This window comes from Oikopleura dioica, chromosome PAR, assembly GCF_907165135.1.
Source record: "Oikopleura dioica chromosome PAR, OKI2018_I68_1.0, whole genome shotgun sequence".
In the NCBI taxonomy this organism is placed as follows: Eukaryota; Metazoa; Chordata; class Appendicularia; order Copelata; family Oikopleuridae; genus Oikopleura; species Oikopleura dioica.
The window spans coordinates 15,585,778-15,608,715 of NC_137293.1; the positions used below are offsets into that span (position 1 = coordinate 15,585,778).

At 41.0% G+C, this 22,938-nt stretch overlaps 4 protein-coding genes and 1 long non-coding RNA gene across 5 annotated transcripts in view; 2 read left to right on the forward strand and 3 right to left on the reverse strand.

The window, feature by feature from the left end:
* Window positions 1-22,938, reverse strand: part of LOC145704818 (COP9 signalosome complex subunit 6-like) — a 73,016-nt gene that overhangs the window by 41,054 nt on the left and 9,024 nt on the right. The gene's annotated exons all lie outside the window — the stretch shown is intronic.
* On the forward strand, window positions 442-1,107 carry LOC145702096 (uncharacterized). Its single transcript, XM_081779306.1, has 3 exons — window positions 442-581; window positions 624-682; window positions 725-1,107. Exons 1-3 carry the CDS (start codon window positions 442-444, stop codon window positions 937-939), a joined length of 414 nt encoding a protein of 137 aa, XP_081635432.1. The 3' UTR covers window positions 940-1,107.
* LOC145703591 (uncharacterized) lies at window positions 1,209-2,269 on the forward strand. Its single transcript, XM_081780971.1, has 2 exons — window positions 1,209-1,272; window positions 1,321-2,269. Exons 1-2 carry the CDS (start codon window positions 1,261-1,263, stop codon window positions 2,224-2,226), a joined length of 918 nt encoding a protein of 305 aa, XP_081637097.1. The 5' UTR covers window positions 1,209-1,260; the 3' UTR covers window positions 2,227-2,269.
* On the reverse strand, window positions 4,386-13,394 carry LOC145704805 (uncharacterized). The gene is made up of 8 exons (XM_081782274.1): window positions 13,199-13,394; window positions 9,598-9,998; window positions 8,103-8,199; window positions 7,483-8,054; window positions 7,327-7,389; window positions 5,512-5,740; window positions 5,223-5,281; window positions 4,386-5,127 (listed from the first exon to the last, which is right to left on the reverse strand). Exons 2-8 carry the CDS (start codon window positions 9,864-9,866, stop codon window positions 4,719-4,721), a joined length of 1,698 nt encoding a protein of 565 aa, XP_081638400.1. The 5' UTR covers window positions 9,867-9,998; window positions 13,199-13,394; the 3' UTR covers window positions 4,386-4,718.
* Window positions 16,555-17,751, reverse strand: LOC145704197 (uncharacterized). The gene is made up of 2 exons (XR_014134431.1): window positions 17,569-17,751; window positions 16,555-16,730 (listed from the first exon to the last, which is right to left on the reverse strand). It is a non-coding gene; the product is annotated as an uncharacterized LOC145704197 (long non-coding RNA).

Consider the following 22,938-nt stretch of genomic DNA (forward strand, 5'->3'; position numbering starts at 1 on the left):
AGCCTTGTTCGTAGGCGATACCGGATCAAACAATTTCCTCTGGAACAACTTGCGCTAGAATTAATAGTAGTAATGAATTTGAACCTGTTTTACTTGAGCAAGTGTAAGCAAGGTCATTCGATGTTCTATCCTACCGCAATTTTACATACCGCCCAAAATAATAATCATTCTCGACGAGATCGCGAAATGCGCGGAAGAATTCGACGAGGTCAGCGTTACCCAGGGTCATCTTCGTGCTTTACCGGTATTTCTTTGGCTTGAGCGTAGAATTTTAGAACTTCTTTCTTGCAATATTTTCAACCAAAAAGGTTAATTTTAAAGTCTTTTTATCAATAAATAAGTTTTAACAAAAATCTTCTAGATAAAAAATAGCAATTTTTGCATAAAGGATTCTAGATGGAATTCAAGCTTGTTTTTGAGTCCAAAAAATTCATTCAAAAAATGACACAAACATCAAAAAAGAGATCATCCGACGAAGGAGAAGATGGTGATTATCGCTCCCTAAAGTACTTTGGGAATATTCCAGAGGAAAAAAGATACGATTATGTTTCTCTGTCCCTCGAAACTGCTGATACTTTTGGGTGAGTTCTACTTGGCTAAGATCGAAACTGAACTTTGTTTAGCCAGGAAAAGGTGCTTGTAAGAGCGACTGTAGTCAACGCGCATGGCCGGACAGTTCTCGGTAAGGTTGCAGACGCGAATTTCTAGTGACTCTTTTGCTTAGACGAATTTTGCATGCCGCAGTCGAAATACATCATTGACATGCGAACATGGCACCATGGAATCAAAGTCGAAGAGATCCAAGACGAGCAGTGGGAAGAAGAACTCATCGACAAGGTTCGCGAGCTGCTGCGCAACAAAATCGTCGTCGGCTTCAACCTTGAGCCGTATTTGAAAGTGCTCGGAGTTACGTACGCCGCTGGAAAGATTATTGGGTGATCCACATTTGCTTATTTGATGGACATTTTTCGAGCATTCGCATGAGGATGAAAGTGAATGTGGATTAGATGCAAATGTGGATCACCTTTTAGTTGCGCGATATTTCCAGAAAGTATACCTTTACTTTGGGATTGGAGGCTCCCACTTTGACTGATCTGGCTGATGAGCATTTAGGAAACAGAATCAAATATTTTTTTTAATTTCGAATTGGAAAATTGCGTTTATGAAATGACCGTAAAAATCTACCCGTTTTTGATCCTGTAAGATATGGACTATCCAGCTGAAGATCACCATGATTCAATTGAAGAAGCCCGGACTGTCATGAAAATTTTCGTAAGTTCTTTCTTTTTATTTTGAAAAATAAAACTTTTTTTTATCAAGGCAAAGGACTTTGATAAGTGGGAGAATTCGAAAGAAACGTTGGAAGAAGAGGAAGCTAAGCGAAAGAAAAACTTCAGCCAGGAAGTGAAGAAAGAAGCGTACTACTATTGCAAGTACTGCGATGTGGCCATGAACTCGCGAGACCAGGAAGACGCGCATCTCGATGGAAAGAAGCACCGAAAGAAACGAAAGCAGTACAACAAGTTGCACGGAATCAAGGATTACTCGCCTCCACCAAGACGAAAGAAGGTTACCCCGCCGAGATACGACTCCCGAAGCCGTTCTCGAAGCCGATCGTACTCGTCTTCTAGCTCTCGATCTCGATCACGAGGTCGAACACGCGGACGCTATCGAAGTCGCTCGCGATCTTACTCCAGCAGCCGATCTCGAAGCTCCTCGCGTGGCCGATCCAAAGACCGAGTCTATGAAGAGTACAGAAAGGAAAGAAAAGAAGTGGCGAAAGACACCGGCAAACCCCAATACAACAAGTTCGGCGAGCGGATCAACACACGGGGATCATCGCCAGCGCCTTCGATGATCGAGAACATGGGCGGCGCAACACCAGCCGTTCATCGATCCCGAACGCCGAAACGATCTCGCTCGCGATCGCGAACTCCAAGGCGAAAGACACCGCCCCGGAAAGAAAAATCGCGCAGAAAGAGGCGGTACGTCAGCTCTTCTTCGAGTGAAAGCGAAGAATCAGAAAGCTCGGAAGAATCGATGGCCAGCGATGATTCCATGGACACGATTTATAATAGAAAGCGCTACTCAAAGAAGAAGAAAGCGAAAGCGAAGAAACAGGAAGAAAGTTCGGAAGAGTCGTTTGCTAGCGATGATTCCAACGATACGATTTATAATAGAAAGCGGTATGCGAAGAAGAAGAAGTCGAAGAAATCCAGGAGATGAATTATCTCTCCCCGGAACGCGAAAAATACTCATTTATCTACAAATAAACAGTTACCTTTACCAATCTTTGACATTGTCTGCCCTCCATTGAATTTATCACACCAGTTCTAGAATCTGACAGATTGTATTTTCTCGCTGCATTTAGAGATGCGTTCTCCTTGCCGCGGAATTTCTCATTCAACGTTCACTACAAAGTGTTACTTACCGTTTACTCTTGTTCAAATCTGCTGCCTCAAGCTCTCTTATAAAGAGTACTTTTGTAAAAAGGGTGAAATTTTTTGGGGGGAGTCGAGAAATGCGGAAATATTTAAAGAACGATAAGAGAAAACGCAATCGATTTTAGTCGATTTTAAATGGATAAACTCTAGGGTTTCGATCTTCCGGTTTTCAGAAAAGGTAAAATCCGGTAGCTCTGCGTCGTAAGAAAAAACAAGATCGTAGGAGATAAGGGTATGTATAGAGAAAAAACGCTGGGCAAGCTAGAACAGGGCGGAAAAAAATTACACTAGTGGCTGAGTCATTATTTTTAATGTCATTATTTTCGGCTGAAGAAGAAATTTCATAAGATTTTGATTTGGGCGAGGGTATTTTCATTCGGTTGAGATAGGCGCCAATGTTTTTTCAAAAGGTGAAGCTAAGTTTCCTCAAAGCTGAGGTTATCGCCAACGCGGTTGCGGAAAAATATCAAACTCGCATAACCACACTGGTAGTCAACCTTTCTTACATCTTCTTCCTTCTCATTATGTAGATGTACATAGAAAACGAAAATTTCAATGCAAAATTTCAGCTTGAATTTAACAATTCTTCCCTCAGAAACCCTAACCCTAACTCTAACCCTAACCCCTTGACTAAGGGGCCCTTAGTTAGGGCCACACTTCGAGAATAGCTAGTTACAGTAAAAATCTTACTGTAAGAAGAAAAAATAAGCTGAAAGTAAGTAAGTGCAAGACTACTCAAGTACGGTGTTCTTACTCTTATCTCGATCCGATATGCAAAAAGGGAAAATATTTTTACAGCGATTGGGGATGCCACAGTCTGGTGCCGGCGGACAATTTTCAACCCGCTTTCAAGTCTTTCTTTTGGTGTTTCCGTCGATCCACGTTGAGCGAAAATATTGAGAAATTTTTGAAATTTTAGAAGCAGGAAGATAACGTAACACTTTTTGGAGTCCTGGAGTCACCTTTCTTCGTGGAATGGCTCGAATCTTGCTAAGGGCCTTGCTAACGTAGTAATTGATATGCAAATGTGTGAACGCACTCTTAACCGCTCGGAATCGGCATATTTTGATAGGCGAGGTGTCATCCTCAGTGCGTCCTTCGGGAAAGGTGATCGATGTTTCAGCTCTCGAAGCGGTAATTAGCGCCATTCAGCGGCAACCGGTTATTAGACGGCCCAAGCGGAGCCACTCAGACCCAATCAATCTGGAAAAACAAATCTACTCTTCCGGTACCGTAAACTCCCAATATTCCCGCTCAGATCAATAAGATTGACTCAGGGGTCTGGATTCGCTTAGCGATTTCGCTCATAAGCGATTTCGCTTTTTGTAATTTCGATTCGCTTCGCTTCGCTTTCGCTTTTTGTTATTCTAACTCGCTTTCGCTTTTCACAATTTTAGCCAATTTTAGCCTCCATAGAATTGGGAAAGATTTCGCGATTTTTCGCTTTTTGAGAAAAATTTTCGCTTCGCTTTCGCTTTTGTAATTTTAATTCGCTTCGTTTTCGCTTTAAATTTTCAGAAAATTTTCGCTTTCGCTTTTCATTTTCGGCCAAAATCCAGATCCCTGATTGACTCATAATACTACCTTCTTGATCCGTCATTTTAACTTTAACCTGCCATGAACACATCCCAGACGCTCCAAAAAAACCGCAAGATGCAAGCTCTTATCCATGTCTACGTAAAAAATCACGTGATTAATGTATGTATATTGACCGTTAATCTAATCACGCGTACTTTGGACGACAGGGGGATGTGGTCATGTGATTTAATCACCTTTTATCGGTATATGTAACGTCATACGAAACTATGATAGTATGATAGTGTTCCATGTTACCGCATTTTTTTCTTGAATATGCATTTTTATCTACCCTGCTTTTACATGCTTGTTTTCAGGTCATTTGAGTTGAACCGGGAAATTTTAAATGAGGACACAGTATTTTGAGCTTGTAGTAAATTTGTTTTATTCCAAAGAAAAACTGGCGTGAACAAGTGTATTTTTTACAATAAGTTTGAATTTACATTTGGCATTTCGCACTGGAAAAATGCAAAAAATCTGCGTTGAAGTCATGTTTTACAGAAAAATTGGTACAACTTTTTTTCGCTCCACGGTCTTTTTCGAAGCTGGTAGTGATTTTCTCACCAGAGCTTAGTGAAAAAAAGGTTGATGGAAAAAAAGAGGAATCGTGGTGGCGGATGTCGGATCGAATTTTCGGCGATTTCGTCCGACTCGGCCGCTAAAAGGTCGAAATAAATTAGAAATCAGGCGCAATTCTCTTTAACTAAGGCCGAAGAGCACAGAAAAATCGTCGGAGAAGGGCGAGTTTTGGAAAAGAGACGATTCCAAATCCGAGCTTGGAACTTCTGAACTCGAGAAGAAATCGGATGCACTGTTTTGTGATGAGTTAAGTTGGCTCGAAAGTTGATTATTTTGATTTTGACTATTATGGTTGTTGTGATGATTTTGATTTGGTTGGGAGTTGTTTAGGGAGTTGGCATGACTGTGGTGGTTGTTGGTCTGATGCTGTGAGAGATTGTGATTGTTTGTTTGTTGTTGTTGAAGATGGAGAGGAGGTTGGCTGTTGTTAGAAATGATCGTGTCATTGTGGAGCATGCTGTGCCACGGCGACGAGTTCTGCTCGACGGAGGACTCCATAGATACCACCGGCCGGGAGTTCATATCGCGGCTTAAACACGGTTTAGGACGGAGATAATAAAAACCCTCGTGTAAACGAGCAAATATCGAAACTGCGTTTTGATAAAATTAGAAGTTGATGATTACCTATTGCATGTGACCGGGCTCCGTCTGCTGAGCAACTGATTGATCGGATCAAGCGTGTTCTGTTCCTGGATAATCCCTATTCGTCCGGCTCGGGTCAAATTGTAATCTTTTGATTTAAAAACTTTACGTTCCTCTTTATCTATTATTTCTTTCCTCGGGGCGATCAGAGAGATGAGAGAATATCGCTAAATTTAAGCCTCCTGAAATGGGAAGAAATTAAGGGTATACGCCCCGATCGAGCGGGTTTATGGAAAATGGCCTTTCCGGAAGAACAGTGGGTAATCCTTTCCTGAGGTTGAGGAGGCTCGTACCAGGAGCCGTTTGAAACCATCGTGTCTACTTGCGACAGCTGATCAAGCTCGAAGCTCTGCGACTTGAGCGGGCTTAGCTCAGAGCCAATGCCGGAATTGGAGCGGTGGCTCGGTGTTGTTTCAGAGCCAGATCCGGAATAGGCAGAATCGGACGCCGGCGAGCCGGAGGCAGACCACAGGGGAGATACCGGCTGATAGACGTAGACACTGAAAATACGAACGTCAGATAAATGTCAAGAAAGCCGCCAGATGCGGTAGCTACGATTGATTAAAGCAGAAATTAGAAATTAGATCAATTAGAAAGTTGTCTGTTTAATTTTTCTCAACTCTCGGAGAAATTAATCCGCCCTAGAAAATCCCTTTAGAATTGGCATTTGGAGAGAGCGTTCTCTTCGTTCACCCCAGGTGGCAGAAGACTGCAAAAGGTGATCCCGCGTTCAACCCCGAGCTCATCGCCTGCTATTTCTAGCCACGTTTTCTAATCCCTTTTACGGCTCGGCAACGGCTCCGAGCTTCTAATGCATTGCTTTCATATGTTTATCCGTCTTTTAGAGGTGTCTTACGTGGTTGAAAAGTTCACTCTACCGGTCGGCAATTATTTTTTATTCAATCAGCCAAAATTGTTTCCAAAATTTAACCTCTAAAAAGATATCGGGAAGAAACTTTAATTGCCGTCAAAATATGAGTGTAATTAAAGAAAAAGTCCCTGTAGATTGTTTGACTCAAAACAGCTCTACACCTTTGTGATTGCAAAAATGACTAGAATTCCCAAAAGAAAGAGGCGTTTTTAGATTGAGTATGTACAAACTATTGGGAGCTGGGCTCGGCAACCTGTGTAGAAAACCTGAGTCAGGGTCATACAGAAGAGAAATGAAAAGCCGCGCAGCGGCTTTTTTAAAAGACGAAGCCGCGAAGACTTTTAAGGTTAACGAAGTTTTCCAGCACACTTCCGGCTTATAAACCCCAGAACACCATACCTTTTCAGAATCAACAGAGAATTTCAAGAATTTTGACCCTTTAAAATTCTAGAAATCTCCACTTCCGGTCGATTCTAGAGCCGGAAGTTGACGAAATTTGGGAGTATGGGCAACTTGTGGCTTATCAAATTGATTCTCAGAAGATTCCCTATCAACTTAGAGAAGAATCAATCCCGGTCACGGTGAAATCAAACGCTTAAAACTGAAAAAAAAATTCATAAATCAATGCATATTTTCGTAGTTTTGGCGGTCGGTTTGACCGCGGTTGGATTTGTTTCTTTGAATGAATCGATAATGAGATGACTCAGAATCTTCTGAGCATCAATTTGATGGGTCACACTTTATACATATTCGAAAATTTCGTCAACTTCCGGCTCTAGAATCGACCGGAAGTGGAGATTTCTAGAATTTTAAAGGGTCAAAATTCTTGAAATTTTCTGCTGATTCTGAAAAGGTATGGTGTTCTGGGGTTTATAAGCCGGAAGTGGGCTGGAAAACTTCGTTAACCTTAAAAAAAGCACGTCGAAGCGGCTTCGCCAGAATTTCTGATAGTTTGTAATGGAAATATTAGCAAAGCCGCTTCGCGGCTTCGTTTTTAAAAAAGCCGCTGCGCGGCTTTTCATTTCTCTTCTTTATGACCCTGACTCAGGTTTTCTACACAGGTTGCCGAGCCCAGATTGGGAGAAAAGTTGAGATTGAGCTGGAATTGATGAAGCTCTCTAAGCTTGTTGACTCAAAATATACGAAGCTGACACGTCTACACGGTTTTTTCTAGCTCCCATCATTTGATTTTATTAAAATTCACTTTGTTTTTACCTTTCACTGCTCGTCGAAGGGGAGGAGGCGTGCTCGGGCGTTCCCACATCTGACCCGTCAAACCTAAAACCCGTTAGTCCGTGTGTTCTAGAGCAAATCCCCTTTTCGAGGGATTTGAGGGACTCGATTTCGAGAGTTTGAGGAGTCTCGTGGTACTTGTTGAAGTTGGTGTTGTTGTTCTGATTGTTGTGGCCGGCGGAGATCTGAGGCTGATTGTCGGGCTCTTGTTTGACCTGCTGGTTGTTCGGAGTTGCTGTTTTGTGCGCTTGGATCTGCGCGCCCTGCGCTTGGAGCTTGTCCAGGTTGACTTGCGCGGTGGCGATGACTGGACTTACCCGCTGCTCGCCCGAGCCAGCGTTTGACATTTCCATCCTTCGCGCCACCGGCTGCACTCGACTATTGTGGCCATTCAAAGTGTGGCTGCTTTGATGAATCGAAATAGGCTGCTCGCTTGTGGTCGTCTTTGGTGCCGCAGTCGCGATTTGGCAGCGCTTTATATTCGCAGTTCCGAGTTTGAAGGGATTGAACGCCAGCACCACTTGTTTGCGGATGACTTTACCGTTTACTGTCGCTGTCGTCGTGGCAGTTGTTGGCGTGCCAGTCGTAAGCGTGACTTTTGGCAGCTTGATTGGCGGTGGATCGGACTCGCAAGGCTCGGAGAATCCAGCGTCTATTTCTTGCTTGATGACGACTGGAACGGCCGCTTTTCGCTTTGGAGCGGCGGGTTTCTAGCAATTTCAGGTTAGTCTTCGTTGAACAAACAGTCTGGATCTTACCTGGATGACCGGCTTGGTCTCGAGCACTTCCTTCTTAATTGTGACGTTCTCCGTTAACCTCAGGGTTTCATCGATCTCGGACTTTTGGGCGCCGTATCTACAAATATGATGTTACAAAAACATGTACTAAAAATATTGACAACATGGGTAGAGGAGGTCACAATCTCTCGTTATAAAAAAGTAAGGTTCAAGGAAAACTGGGCTCGGCAACCTGTGTAGAAAACCTGAGTCAGGGTGTGAAAGATCTCAAATGAAAAGCCGCGTAGCGGCTTTTTTGAAAACGAAGCCGCAAAGCGGCTTCGCCAAAACTCGTAAATTGAATGAAAAATATTTTTTGCGAAGCCGCCTTGCGGCTTCGTTCTCAAAAAAGCCGCTACGCGACTTCTCATTGAAGATCTTCCAGACCCTGAATCAGGTTTTCTACACAAGTTGCCGAGCCCAGAAGGAAAAGGTTCAAAATTATGAAAATTGAGCGTTCAAAATTGAGCTCCGGCAAGATAGCGGGTGTTATTTCGCAAATTATGGTTTTCACATTACCCAAAAGAGACTAACCAAGTCACTTGAATATTTTGGTATCGGGCCGGGTGCGCTACTTAGCGTTCAGTATAAATTGCTTTTTCTCAGAAGATTTGATATTCTACCGGGCGAAAATTGCATTTCAGCCTCTCTTGCGACCGCGGGAATGTTTTATTTCAAACTACAGGCCATCAAATTAGCTACATTCTTGCTAGGAAGTTGAAAATGGGTAGTTTGGTGCTTTTCGGTTTAATTAGTTTCAACACGTTTTGGAAGCCTGTTCAAAGCAAGACCACGAGGGCGAGGTGAAAGTTATTCACTACACGATAAATTAATTGGCGACTCCCAAATGTTTAACACAAAAGCAAGGAGATGGGAAAATTCTACAACACTAAACATGGGCGAAAGAAAAAAGTACAAAATCAGTTCATTTGAACTTTTTTTCTCAGAAAAAATGCTAAATTGCGAAAATGACAAATTTAAATTTCAGCCCTTTTTTTAAATGCTTCTCATGACAACTCATTGTTACGCAAATGGCGCGCTCCGTTGAACGCACGCTGAGTTGCCCTGTTATCAAGACGTTTGCTTTTGGCGAAAATGTGCAGTTAGGGAGGCTCAACCGCAGACGCTGGGAACCAAGCCAAAAATCAGCATGCGTTTTTACGTCCTCTCAGTCGGAAAAAGGGGGAATTGGAGAATCGCAACGCTCAGAAAAGAAGCTGTAATTCGAACTTTTTCAAGAACCTTACGGACTAAAAATTAAGGGTGTCTATAAGTTAGAGGGTTAGCTTTTACATAAGACTTAAAATAAGGGTATCCGATCAAAAAGAAAAGTCTGAAAAAAAATTTAATTTAAAAAAAAAATAATTAAAAATAAAATAAAAAAATTAAAAATAATTTTTGAAAGGTCAGGAACTCTATTGCCGAACTTTTTTTCATGTCGAATAAAAATTCTAAAAAATATGAATAAGCGACTTACTTTTGCATAACCGACGTGAGCGTGCCCCTTAGAGCGCAATTTTCCATTTTGAGAATTGAGTTGTTCCTGGAAAGTTCAGCAACTCTTCTTTCGAGCTCTAGCATCTTTTGCTTCTTTCGTTCTCGCGCTGCAAGAGCAGATTCTCTGTTCCTCAGCTTTTTCTTCATTTCCTTGTCTTCGATCGCCGACAAAGCGGGTCCATTTCGACCCGGTCCATTTTGCGGCTTCGGCAGGACCGGCAGGACCTGCTGCGCCGTTGGAAACGGCATGTGTGTTTTTGTTGGCTTTTTAGCTTTTCCTGTCTTGCTGTTCGTCTGTTTTCTTGGGAGAAAGAAGATGGGCTAGTAGTGGTGTCGATTGGTTATTTTCGTTTTACTTCATGCGGCCCAATCTGCCCCAATCTGAAATATTTATTAGCTCGGAAGTACGCGGGGGAAGCTACTAAAAGGGCTATCTGATTTTTGATTCTCTGAATTAACTGATGTTATAACTGTCCATTTTTACGAAAGTTTGAAATAATAAATAATCCAAATAGAGTCTGAATTATGAAAGTGCTGAATAAGATTTGTCACGTGGGAGTGGCCGGCGCCAGATTTTCAAATTTTCAATTAGTGGTCTCTTTGAAATTTCTCGACCCTAACTCTCTCTTGTTTTATAGAAGAAATTATCTCAAAAATGCAAAGAAGGGATCAAAAGAATCATTGCGAAGTTGTCAACGCGCTGCCCAGCTTGGGACAGCTCTGCGGTCATTGCGTCGCAGTTCAGAACAGCTAACGCAACGTAAATCGCGCTCAACGCACTCATAATCTTTTCACAGCTTAAAGCTTAATCACAGCTTAAAGAAATTCTTTTCGTATTCATAAGCCAATTACATGCATTATCTATAAGAATAATTGCGCATCGTCTTCATTTTTTAACAAGAATTTCTTCAAAAAGGGGGGTTGAACTCGATTTTCAAGCATAAAAATTTTCTCACTAAGTTTACAATCAAAGCGATACCCTTATTTTACCGTCTCAAAGGCAAAAATTTCAAAATCTTGAAGTAATATGATTCAGATTGCAATTTCGGCGAAGCCGCTCCGCGGCTTCGTTATCAAAAAAGCCGCTCCGCGGCTATTTTTTGGACCTCCTCCATAGTTTTGGTTAGGGTTAGGTTTTCATGCAGTTAACCGAGCCCCTATTTTGGTAGTGTGGGGTTATCATTTGAGCAACCCCTAACCCTAAACCTAACCCAGGGGGCTCTTAAGAGTTCCCAGTCCCTAAGTTAGGGCCTTACCCTAACCACTATCCCAGATTCTAGAGATATTGGATAGCTCGAAGGATAACCCCTCTCTTCGCCTATTTTTGTACTCTCCGGTACTCATAATTTATCAGAGGCCGAACACTTCCCCTGATAGCCGCCCTTGATTGAGTAAAATGGAAACGTCAACCGAGAAACATCAAAATTTCATGATAATACGTCAAATCTTCCTGTGACATTTTCCGCTCTTCCTTTATCATTCAACTTGCTAACCAAAAGTACACAAAGATAATTTGTTCTTTAGCGGTCCAAGTCGGCGGAAATAGCAAAGTCGAGAGGCTGGGACGATTAGCATTCGTAAAAAAGGAACTTGCGATTCAGCAAGAAACGAAAAAAATGTCGCCATTCGGTCATTAAAAGATCGGGCATTTCCGGCTCGTTATTTTTTGGCCTCGGAAGTAGCAGAACTGTTCATTTGGTAAATATCACTAAGCGGTTTAGAACCTAACGGTATTCTAGTGCTAGTTATAATTCCTTTCCAGAGTATAAATTTTTAGAGAAAATTTTCCTTCCGTTAAAACGCCAAGTTCGGAGGTACCGCCTGCTAAGCCCAAATACCCAAACTACTCGTGCAGGTGATTAGCTTCTTTTCGCTTTCTTCCGCTTTTTTGTTGAGTTGAAATTGACAAAATTTCAAAAATGCGCTTGAATTTTATTCACGTTTCTAGGTCAAAAGAGGGGAAAATTTATGCAAGGGTGGCGAAATTGCTTGACAGCCTTTACGCATTCAGAAATCGCTAATTACCAGCTCTATTCCAATTCGATATTACGGACATAATCAGCTTAGAATTTAATAAAACTGGTTCTTTGACAACTTTGTCTTAAGGGGGTCCCCCACGATTTTTTCGATTTTTGAGCGCCAGTCGAAAATGGCCAATTTCGGAAAAATCGCTAGGGGCCCCCTTAAGGGTGTCAACATTGACCGAGGCAAAATGGCAAAATCGATGTTGACACCCTTAAGGATTATGTCAAAGGAATTGTCATAAAGGCTAGATAAAGACAGTTTTCTTTTCGAGCAAGAATATCGTAAAAGAAAGGGCGGAAGAACGGATTAACCCCCCTTGAGCTTTGGTGAATAAGGAGAGCAATTAAAATATTTTGAATTTGTGTGATATATTATTTGGTCGGCCGCGGAGCACCGAGCGATCTCGATGTAAATAATTGCGTTGGTCTGAACGCTGTATTATACAAATTTGAATCATCCCTCGTTCCCTGCTTTCTCTTTCGGGAAACTTCAGTATTGAAATCTTGGGGACTTGGAGTTCACTTAGAGGCGGCGCTTTTATCCGCAACAGGTTGCGGTACCACTTTGGCTTAGCCAAATTTTGGACGAGAGGGGATTTTTCATAATTTCATCGAGTGCTCGCCTTGATCTTATGAGTAGCTGGACCCTTAACTTGCAAGATCCAGGAGTTAGAGAGAGGGGCACGGGAACTGCTAGGTCTGTAATTTTACACTGAAATTAAAGATGGAAAATTTTTCAAAAGACAGTTTCAAGCAATATATTTTCTAATTACTTTCTAGGAAAGGTAGCCCCTTAAGACATTGACGAAGAGTGATCTCCACCTGGCACGCCTCTCCGAATAATTCTAGAGCCCTTAGAAGATACAAAGTACCCACGGGCCGGTAATAGAACGCGCCCAACAAACCTTGAACTCGGCCGTGAGCTGAAGTTACTGCCGTAAATCCGGACTTGCACTAAGTTTAAGAAGGCTTAGGTGCATTAAACAAAGCTCAAAGCTCAATCATAGCATTCGCAGAGACCTCCTTCCTATTCTATAGAAATACTATTATAAAGTTCGAATTTCCGGCTTTTCAAGTGTCTTTCACATTTTCCCTTCTTTGCTTTTTAGACAAAAAATACTGGTATAATAATAATGGTATGCAATAGTAATAATGATCATTTAATTAAATAATCTCAATCTTTGATTATTGACAATATTGTTCCCCGACCCCTAAGCTTCTTTGCTATTGTCATATAACGAAATTAGATTAAATTAAATTGTCTATTCGCAAAACTTTCTTAATGGCTCAACAAGTTATGGCAAAACACAGCCACATTGTCTCCAATAGAAGGGGGCAGGACGGTATGTTCGTTTCAAAATGACTCGATTTTATTTCTAATGAGAAATAAAAAGAGTGAAAATCTGGCGCATGTAATACCAAAATTCCAGCGCTGGTTGATAACATATTAAACTTTTTTTTCATCAGCGGGAAATTTGGAAATTGCTCGCATTCCAACATGATTATTACGTTTTATTTTCTCTCAGTCGATTTTCGAACTCTGGGTTTTTAACTTACCGATTTCTTTGAAATTTTTTCTTATCAAAAAATTGATAAAAATTGGATTCTTCTTTGTTTCTGATTTCTTCTTCTTTTTAAAAAATCTCTTTTGTGTTTTTTTAAAAAAATGTTTTTTTAATTTAAAAAAAAGTTGTTAAAAATGAAATTGAATGTAAAATGTACACGTTGGATTCGGAACGTATTGGCCGACTTATCGGTTCTTCTCAAAAGGGAGGATGACGAGATCACGAAAATGGCGCAAGTTGGATGGGCCATTTTTGCGCCCGCGAGTGCCACCTGAGCAGCGCGGAGCGGTCTAGGTGGCGCGCGCGAGTCGAAGCACGCGCGCGCTTGTAGGGGTGCACCGTGATCGATAGAGAGCTTTCACGATTATGCGTGCCCCCTATGTTGCTAACGGCGAACGTTACCGACCACTGCCGCCCGGCGTTTCTGCTGATTCCACTTACTGGAGACAACGCTGCTACTTTTGTATAACGATGTTTGCGCAAAACAAAAGCGACTTCAGAATCGAATTTATTATTAAATAAATCAAGTCAATGCTAAATTTCTAAGCAAAATCGTACATTTCAATTGAACTCTTTTTGTTTGTATCAAATTAATATTTCCGGATCTTATCATGATCCCTGGTAAATTACAAGAATTAATTTTAATCCAGTTATTTGTGATCACGATTGTTTTTTGGAACTATCATAATTTCTTGGGATTTATATTTGATTGCTACATTGAGCGATCGTATTATGATTACTTTTTGTCTAATAACAAGGAAAAATAACAAGCAATGGAGACATTTATAACTTATAAATTATAAGCTTATATAAAACAACAAAATTCTCAGACTGTAATAGGGGTTACCGTTCAGCCGGCCTCTTACCCGGGGCCCCCTTAGACGCTAAGGCTTAGACCTAAGGCGGCGAACAGTGTCCAAGTTCCTGTGCCATCTGCTACTAGTTGCCGCCTAAATGCGACCCTCGCGACAACTAGTAGCAGTGAAACGGACCCTAACCCTAACCAAGACGAGGGCTCAAACGTACAGGCGTAGGGGTTAGGTTTAGGCCTAAAGGGGCAGCCCTAATGATAACCCCCTACTACCGTAGCCCCTGGGTAAGCGGCTGTCCGACTTTAGGACCGATAACCCAAATCATCCTAAAAAAGGCATTTTGATAATAAGATGATGTTTTTTTCTGATGAATAAATATTGGTTGTATTTTATATATTTTTGGAAACCACCTTATTCTATTAAATTTTTTTGCATTCATGAACCTCTTGTTTTTAGTTAACTCCATCGAGATAATTTAAAAATAGTTATTCTAGCTTGGTACTATTAAATCTCTCCGTCCAAAATCACGATTGACAAAACACTCGTCAATTTCTACTCGTTTCAAGTAAAATTGTTTTCTGAAATATAAACGCGTTCTAGCAGCGGTTTTCGGCGTTTCGATCAAAACAGAATTTAGGGCGGATTTCTTGGCAGCGCCGTTTTTATAAATCGCAATCGCATAAATTGTTACATGCTAATCCGCTCGGCATTACGCTCAAAAAAAGGTGACTACAGCTTCCGAGAAGCTAAGACGCTCCCCTCATCCAGACGTTACCCGCAAATAAGCACCTCGAAGGGTGAGACTTTTTCAACTCGATTTCATGCTGCTGATTTACGGAAGATTTACACTTTCACTCTTTTCGGCTCTTCCGGGATAACGACTTTTCGGGCGAAATACAGTGTTTCTTCTTCTTAGCTCGAAAACCTGTATAGAAAGCCTGAGTCAGTTTGCAAAAGAATTGAAATGAAAAGCCGCTACGAAGCCGCAAAGCGGCTTCGCTGAATTATCTTCCCAATCCTTTCTAAAATTATGGCGAAGCCGCTTCGCGGCTTCGTTTCTAAAAAGCCGCTACGCGGCTTTTCAATCAAATTCTTTTAGAACCTGACTCAGGGTTTCTACACAGGTTGTCGAGCCCAGTTTTCTTCCCTTCTTGCCCGTTTTGAAAAGAGAAAACCGTGAGCAACCGGTAGCCCCCACTTTGTCCAGCTAAACCCCGGGCGGCTTATAAAAATCGCACCTCAATAGAAATTGAACTCTAGTTAAGCTTATGGGCCGGAAAGAACCAGCGCATCAGAGGCCGGTAATCTGCCAAGTCACCATAACTTGTGAGCTCGCTGACGAGCCAATCTCGTCAACCCAACCTTGATTTTGCATTAGCTCTAATTCCACTACAAAACGCCCCGACGGATCAATTTCAGCATAAATTCGAATTCTTCTGTTTTTAAACTAGATTTTTTACAAATGGTTTTCAAAAATAGAAATTCTGCAATAAAATTTTGACTCGAAAAATTTTTTCTTTGAAAAAAGAGCGAAAGTGAAAATTTTCGTATTCGGGTGAAGTTATTTCTGATGAGCCTGGGATGAGCTCACGCGTTTCCCATGCTACTTATAAGATGCTCAGGGTGCTAGAGTAATGCCGAGATGAGATGACTGGCGACGGCTGAGCCGGAAACAGCCGCCAGACGTGGTCCTTGACAGCTTTCAGGAATGTTCTATCCAGCTCTCTCTTTGCTGCTGTGGGTTTTTGAGGCTTGTGCATTTCTTCATCTGTCTACCAGTAACTTGGACCGTATTCTACCGCGATTCTGAGGTTAAACACCGGTAGAAAATTGAGAAGCCGCTCGCGGCTTCGAGAAAAATGAGACGAAAAAGCCGCGCTTTGCGCGGCTTACGCTTTTTTACTCGAAGCCGCAAGCGGCTTCTCGATTCTCAGCCGGTATTTTACCGAGAATCGCGGTAGTAAGTACTATATCAGGATATATCTATTTAGAAAGTCTGCTAGACACAAACAAGAGATTTCCTAGTTAATCTTTTTCTATGAAAAATAATTCACGAAACAGCTTCTAGTTTGAAAATATTCCAACGAAGATCAAGCTAAGATCAGAAGGCTGTTCAAAAACAATATGAGTCAATGTCGTCTGCTAGCCTGTTTGGGGAAATTTAATTCATATGCAGCTCTCAATTTGCATTTCTTTTTCGTGAAACTTTTGTGTCGAAATTGACCATGCTTTGACTGGTTATTCGAATGGTAGATCCGAACTAAGTTTCGCTTTGTGATCCGGGGTAAGCATGGCGCTTTGTTTTCAGTATAAAAGTAAAACAGGGAAATTAGATTATCTATTTGAATGCAAACAAAACATGCAAAAGAGAGACTTTGCTTGACACCATCTGCTCTTTTTGCCGGTACTTAGTACTAAGTAGCCGGTAAATTGATTAATTGCGCATTTTCGCGGGAAAAATAATTGATATCAAGAAATTACAGTGAATTTCTAGCTAAATCTATGTCGAAAAAGTAAGGGAAGTTTATTCTAAGAGCATAAACAGACAGATAGAAAGATAGAAGGTCACATGAGAAACAGCTGATAAGGGAGAAGAACGGGTCATTTGACCAGGTCTTTAGCCGCTTGAATCGTTTTGTTAACTTTTCGCGAGGCCGAGCGCAAACTTTGTCGGAGTTTACTTCCGCGGCTTCCATCTCGAGCGATAAGGTCCTAGAATACCACGTGATAGTGAAAACATCTGATAAAAGCGTAGAACTGTTTCTTCTCTCTGAAGTCCTTTTTAGAAAACCCCGTGGTTGAGTCAAGTTAGCTTAATCTCATTCAATCAACTTTTATTTTTATCATTCTAAGTTTACTTTATTCCAACGTTATCACTCCGTCAAATCCCCCATGCGGGGGATCAAGGACGAAAATCATTCTATCCTTTACCGTTTACAACTGTACCTACGATTTAATCTCAAGGCAAACTACAGTTTATTCCCTTTTTAAAATTATTTTACTACTGTATTTCAAAGCGATAATTTATCATAATAACGAAAGAAGCCTTATCGTAGCAGCTAGTCATATCAGAACTAGTCATAAAAAATATCACGACTTCTACGCAAGCAGAAATTCATCATAATTGCGCAAGGCAAAACAAGGCAAAACTACTCGCAAAACAAATGATATCTGATCATTTCAGCTTTGCTTGTTAATTTGAACGGAATTATGATAAATTCTTGTAGTGTAGAAGGCGTGATTTTCTAAATGAATAGTTCTGCCATGACTAGAAGTAACGAGAAGCAAAAGAGGCACTGTAATTTTGCCTTCTCGTTGACATCCAGGCATAAGAAAATATCTCTAAAATGGAGCGAATCGAAGATAAATCCCGCTGTTCTAAAAACGGAGTCAAAGAAAGACATCCGGATTTATTTAGGACCGCGTAAACCCAAATGATACGGTAGCGAGCAGTCTCCTCGTCAGACCTCCTTTTCGTCAATGGTCTGACTCTAAATAGAGCCGGAAACGAAGGACTTCCAAAATGGGACTCTCTTTAAAAGTGACTTACGTCATCGTCTGTCTCGTCGTTTTCAAATGCAAGTCGGTAATTGGCGGCCGAGTTGTCCCAGGCTAGGTCGACCGATTGCATATCGCACTCGTCGAGGTTAACTATGCTGAGCGGGATAAGCAGAAAACGATAATTTATGCGATCGAAAAAATAGCTCAATTGACCCGCCATTGATGTGACGAATGTTTTTTTAAAAGCTGAAGTCGTCAATTCCGGGTGGAAGTAATGACTCGTATGAGTTCGATTCATGAACTTTTTGGTCGATCAAAACTCGGAATCGACGATTTTATGATAAATTATGGTCAGAGTGGCTGCATTAGGTAGCTGATTTTATTGGAGAAAACCATTGTTTCATGTTTAATTACTCTAGCTCGATTTTTAATTTACCGAAAAATTTATTTCCAAACAAAAATTCTCATGATTATGGTTTTTCAATGAAAGTGCGTAGAGATCGGTCTATTCCATATCCCTTCCTATTCCTTATCCAGGCGGAGCCCCCTTCCGGCAGCTCCATGGAAAGGTTATTCTGTGGGTGAGGTTTTTCGTCTGAACATTTTCGATGAGTACAGATCATTGAGATCATTAAGAAAAAATAGACTTGTGGAAACAAAATTCTTCTAGCAGTAAAAGAACTCTTATTACCCGGTACTAGAGAACTATTTGTGGTTACTACAGCTTCCTTCTTGCGGATTTACACTAACAGGGGTCCATCTCCGCAGAAAACTGTTGACTTATTAAAAAACGAGATGAATTCGGAAGGGCCCAGCTGCGGGGAAAATCCGCTCCTGTTTGTTCCACCAGCTTCGGATAATTTTGCTAAAACCGCACGTCAACCCAGACATTTTCTTTTCGCCTTCTTTGTTCGTTATTTTCAAAATGACTAGCCTTGAGTTCAACTTTCAAAATCCTTTTAGCTTAGTTTTCAAAGCTCAGGTCAACGAAAAATCATCTTTTTTTACGAACAACCTTTATTTCTTTTCAAAAAGTTGAACCCCTTAAATCCATTTCTATTTCAAGCTTCTCTTCCAAAAATTCACGGGACGGGATCTTGCATTGTTTGCCACTCATTTTTTATTTGCTTCATAACTTCGTCACGCAAACAACAAACTTCGATCTCGCCAGATTCATTTGCCAAGAAGAAAAATAATATTTTCACGTTATAAAGATGCTCAATCCAATTACAAGCAGACTCAGTAATCCGACCATAAGTTGCAGTTCTCCTGATCGCGGTCCTGAACTCAGCCTAGGCGATTTTAAGCTCTATTCGGGGGCAAAACTGAACAAACCCTAGGATGAAAATAAGCATTGAAGGAAGTGAAAATCAGAACAAATAAGAGTAGCGCTCATTTTTGCGCATATTCAATGAGTTAAAAAAAGGCCAAAATAATCAAGCGACTTCCTTTTGTACTCTAGAAACAAGGTTGACGCTACTCAGGTCATTTCCTCCACTCACGTGGTACTTTTTGTTATTTAACGAACGCATTCTGGGCCGAGCTCTCTTATCTAGGCAGCAAGTTTAACAGGCGAGAGGCACTGAAAATCACGTGCCAAAAAGTTGTGACGTAGACAAGATCGGCTAACCTAGTGATTTACAGGAACCTGAGAAAGAGCGGACGACCAAATATTTTGCAAAAATTCCAAACAAGGCTGCACAATGTACATACAGTTCTGGTAGCAGGACTTGGATTATCCAAGGCTGCTATTTAATTAATGAACTCGTGAATGCTCTTGCCCAAACCCTAAGGACTTAACCAATTTATGGAAGCGCATTTTTGGATTACCAATAAGATTGCTTAATTTGGCGTACCGGCCAATCAAAAACCTGATCTATAAGATCACTTCCGTTGATTGGTTAAACCCAACCCAACCCTAACCCTAACCCTAACCATAACTGAAGAAGTTTTTTGTAATTTATTATTGAAAAATCGTTAATTTTAAATATTTTTTTGAAAAATAATAATTTCAGTTTTTGGCAAAAATTTTGGCGTTTTCTCGGGAACGTTTCTTATGAAGTTATTTAATTGGTATTTGTGTTTGTTTAGGGCGTCATTTATTAAATTAAAGATGTTAATGGAAGGGCAATGAGTGAAATTGTTGATAATAAACATGTTCCAATTGCAGCTTTTTTCTTGCAGCGACAGTAGAAATGGCAGAAAAAGGAGGGCCAGGGAGGAAAGGATCGAGATGATTGAATATGTCTTTAGTTTGATTATTATGACTGAGAAGTAAAAGCTGGCGTAATAAACGCGACGGAAGCTGCTTCGAGTGGCTTTTCATTTTCAAACAAGGCCGGGGATGATTGGAAGGCCGGGCATCTGCGGCGCAAACAACTCGCCAAGTTTGTTCAAAAGCTAAACACTTTACGTTTGTCAATTAACTGGATCAGCCACGTGACGCCCAGCAGAAGCTGAGATGAGCTGGCACGAGCGAATTGAGCCAAACAAACATATTGATAAATTTAATTTTCTAGCTTCAGCTCAAATCGCAAATCCCACTATTCTCGATGCTACTTTCGCACTTTCGTTTGAAGTCATTTTTGACGAAAGAGCGATTCTTCTCTTTGTTTGAGAATTTCATGCAAATTACATTATTCGCGCTTTGTTAATTTGAAAATGAAAAACAAACTGATAGTAATTAGAGTTGCCCTCTAAAGAGCACTTTTTCATAGAAGAGCTGAATTTTTACGCTTGCGATTGTTTTGGAAATTACACTTTTCGAGGTGGTTAATTTGTAAATCGAAAAATAAATCGACAGAACTATCATTTTTTAGAAAGAAGAAAGTCCGAATGGTAAGTTTGTTCAGTGACCGAGGCTTAGTTTGAGCTTATTAAATAAGTTGACCATGCTTATACCGCGGTCAATGGCGAATGCAAACCGCCATATCTCTAGGATTATCTTGTGGTCACAGCCAATGTCACGTTTCCGTATTTTACGAAATGCGCTTGAACTGTTCCTGACTACCAGTATGAGCAGGGTTTGACTGAGTTCAAGAACAGGAACAAGTTTCCAGCGTCTATTTTTAGAAACAGTACTTGAGCAAAAAGAAAATGTTTCAAAAAGCCTCTTATTTGAATGAAAAGAGGATTTTGAAGTTATTTCATGAAAATTTGAAACACGAAATTACAAATTTTCTTCGGTTAGAAAACGGCTTCTATTTGCTGTCTCCCAATTTCGCGGTGATGTTGAACGGACTGTCTGCCAGACGAGAACAGAGCTATCCGCTTTACACGCCGCAGAATTATTCGATTCACAGAGTGTCATCTTTGTCGACAAGTTACAACTTATGCAATCGCTTACTCGAACACTTCTGATTAAAACAGCTCATCTCACGGTCAGGGTTCTAAACGGACATGTCCGTGTACGGATTTTATCCGTGTCTGTCCGGTCTTATCCGTACGGACAGACTAGACTTTTAGTCTTTTGGTTGAGGAAAAACGGACAGCCTAGACCGGACTTTCGTCACGATCCGGACAAAATCCGTATTTGTCCGTATCCGTCCGTGGAATCCGGACAACTCCAGACTTTTGTCCGTGTCTGTAAAATCCGGGCAGAATCCGAAAAAGTCCGTAAAAACGCACGATTTGAGCTCGAATTCGTCTTGAACCAATGTGATTTTTCGTTAGAATAAGCCAGGTTGTCAGTTAAAAATTAAGAAATATCAAAATTTTTGATTTTTTGCCGGAAAATATCGATAATGATTTTTAATAAATAAGTCTTTTTGAAGTTGTCAAGCCGGAACTTTGAGGACCGAGTCTCAAGGAAAATTGGTTAAATATAGAATATTAGGTCCTTCATTGTTCCGCTAATTAATTGCGAGTCCTAATTTGCCAGTGTTGCAAATTTATTGAGCTGAGCAAGGCTGTTGATTCCGGGTCCTTTCGGATTACCCGCGACTAAAAAAACCATTTAGGTGTTAATTAATCTCACAAAAATATTTTCACCTAAGATAAGGCAGCCCGAGTAATTATTGTGAAGCGTAAAAACGCGTAAAAACTCGCGGGTTACCCGGAAAAAAGTCGCGGGTAATTTGAAAGGACTCGAAATCAACAGCCCTGGAGCTGAGTGAAATTAGCAATCTTTCAGCTTGAGCTGAAGCAATATTCGGAAAAAGCCAGCTCAAGGTGTAGAGGGGTCAGCGGCTGGCCTCGGAATTCTGACCTGTCTAAAAACCTGAAACAGGTCCTGTTTCCTGTTTTGCAAATGGGCCAAAAAATAAAATCCCTATTCCTGTTTACAGGATTCCGAGGCCAGGTCAGCGGGCGGGCTAGCCGCTCAGTTATTTAGCTCTATCATTTCGAGAGAACTCAGCTCAGACCAATGATTTCCTTCACAAAGCCAGCTTTAGTCAGCATGGATAACACCAGCTCTAAAAGGCGTTTGCTCAGCCCAGCTTGCTGACATCAAGAAAAGGCAAGGTCAGCTCGGTTTAGCATATTTTCATACAGCTTAGCTCAGCTTTGAGAAATTTTCGAAGGTCAGCTTCAAAAAGCTCGTAGGCTACGAGTCGTAACTAAAAAATCGTTTTGAAAGTTCTAGTTTGACACCTTCAAAAAGACAGTTCTCTTACACGAGAAAATCATTCACTTCTCTTCAAATAAATTTTTATCCATTCCGAGACGAGCTTGTTTAAACCAACTGATGCTGAGCTAAGCTAGCAAATTGATAAAGTCTTTGGGCTGAGCCTAGCCTCTTCTGAAAAAAAGCAGTCGCTCATTAACCCTCTCTTGTCCCAGGCCAGTCCCTTGATCTTGTAAAATTGTCTTGAGAAGAACTCGATTTTTCGATGTATTGTCTGTCCAATTTATTTGTAAATAATTTTTCTTTGGTCTTCTCGGGTTTATTTCGATAAAAATTAGTTTTTCCCATGAAATTTTACGGACATTTACGGACAAGACAGACTAGACCAGACTTTTTCTTTAAAAAAAATATGTCCGGATTATACGGACAAAAACGGACTAAAACGGACATGTCCGGGACTAGACCGGACAAAAATCCGTTTTTTCGATCCGGACACGGATAGACTAGACTTGGGATTTTGTCGGAGGGCACGGACACGGACAGACTAGACTTTCAGATTTTGCGTCAAATTTAGAACCCTGCTCACGGTCATGGTGTTCGCTAACTCGCTTACCTTACTGTCCATGGTCAAGCATGCCGGCAAAGCCAATTGCTTGATAATGAGCTGCATTTTTTCTATTTGGCGCTTCAAGTTCACGTTACTTCAACAAACTTGCAAAAGCATAATCCCCGCAAGCTCGGATTTGAGTCAGGCGGACACTCCCTTTTCAAATTGAAAACTTTTCAATATAATTTTTTCTTTATCAAAAATTCTTCGAAAAGACTCAATTTTATAAGCTAAAACTGAGCTCA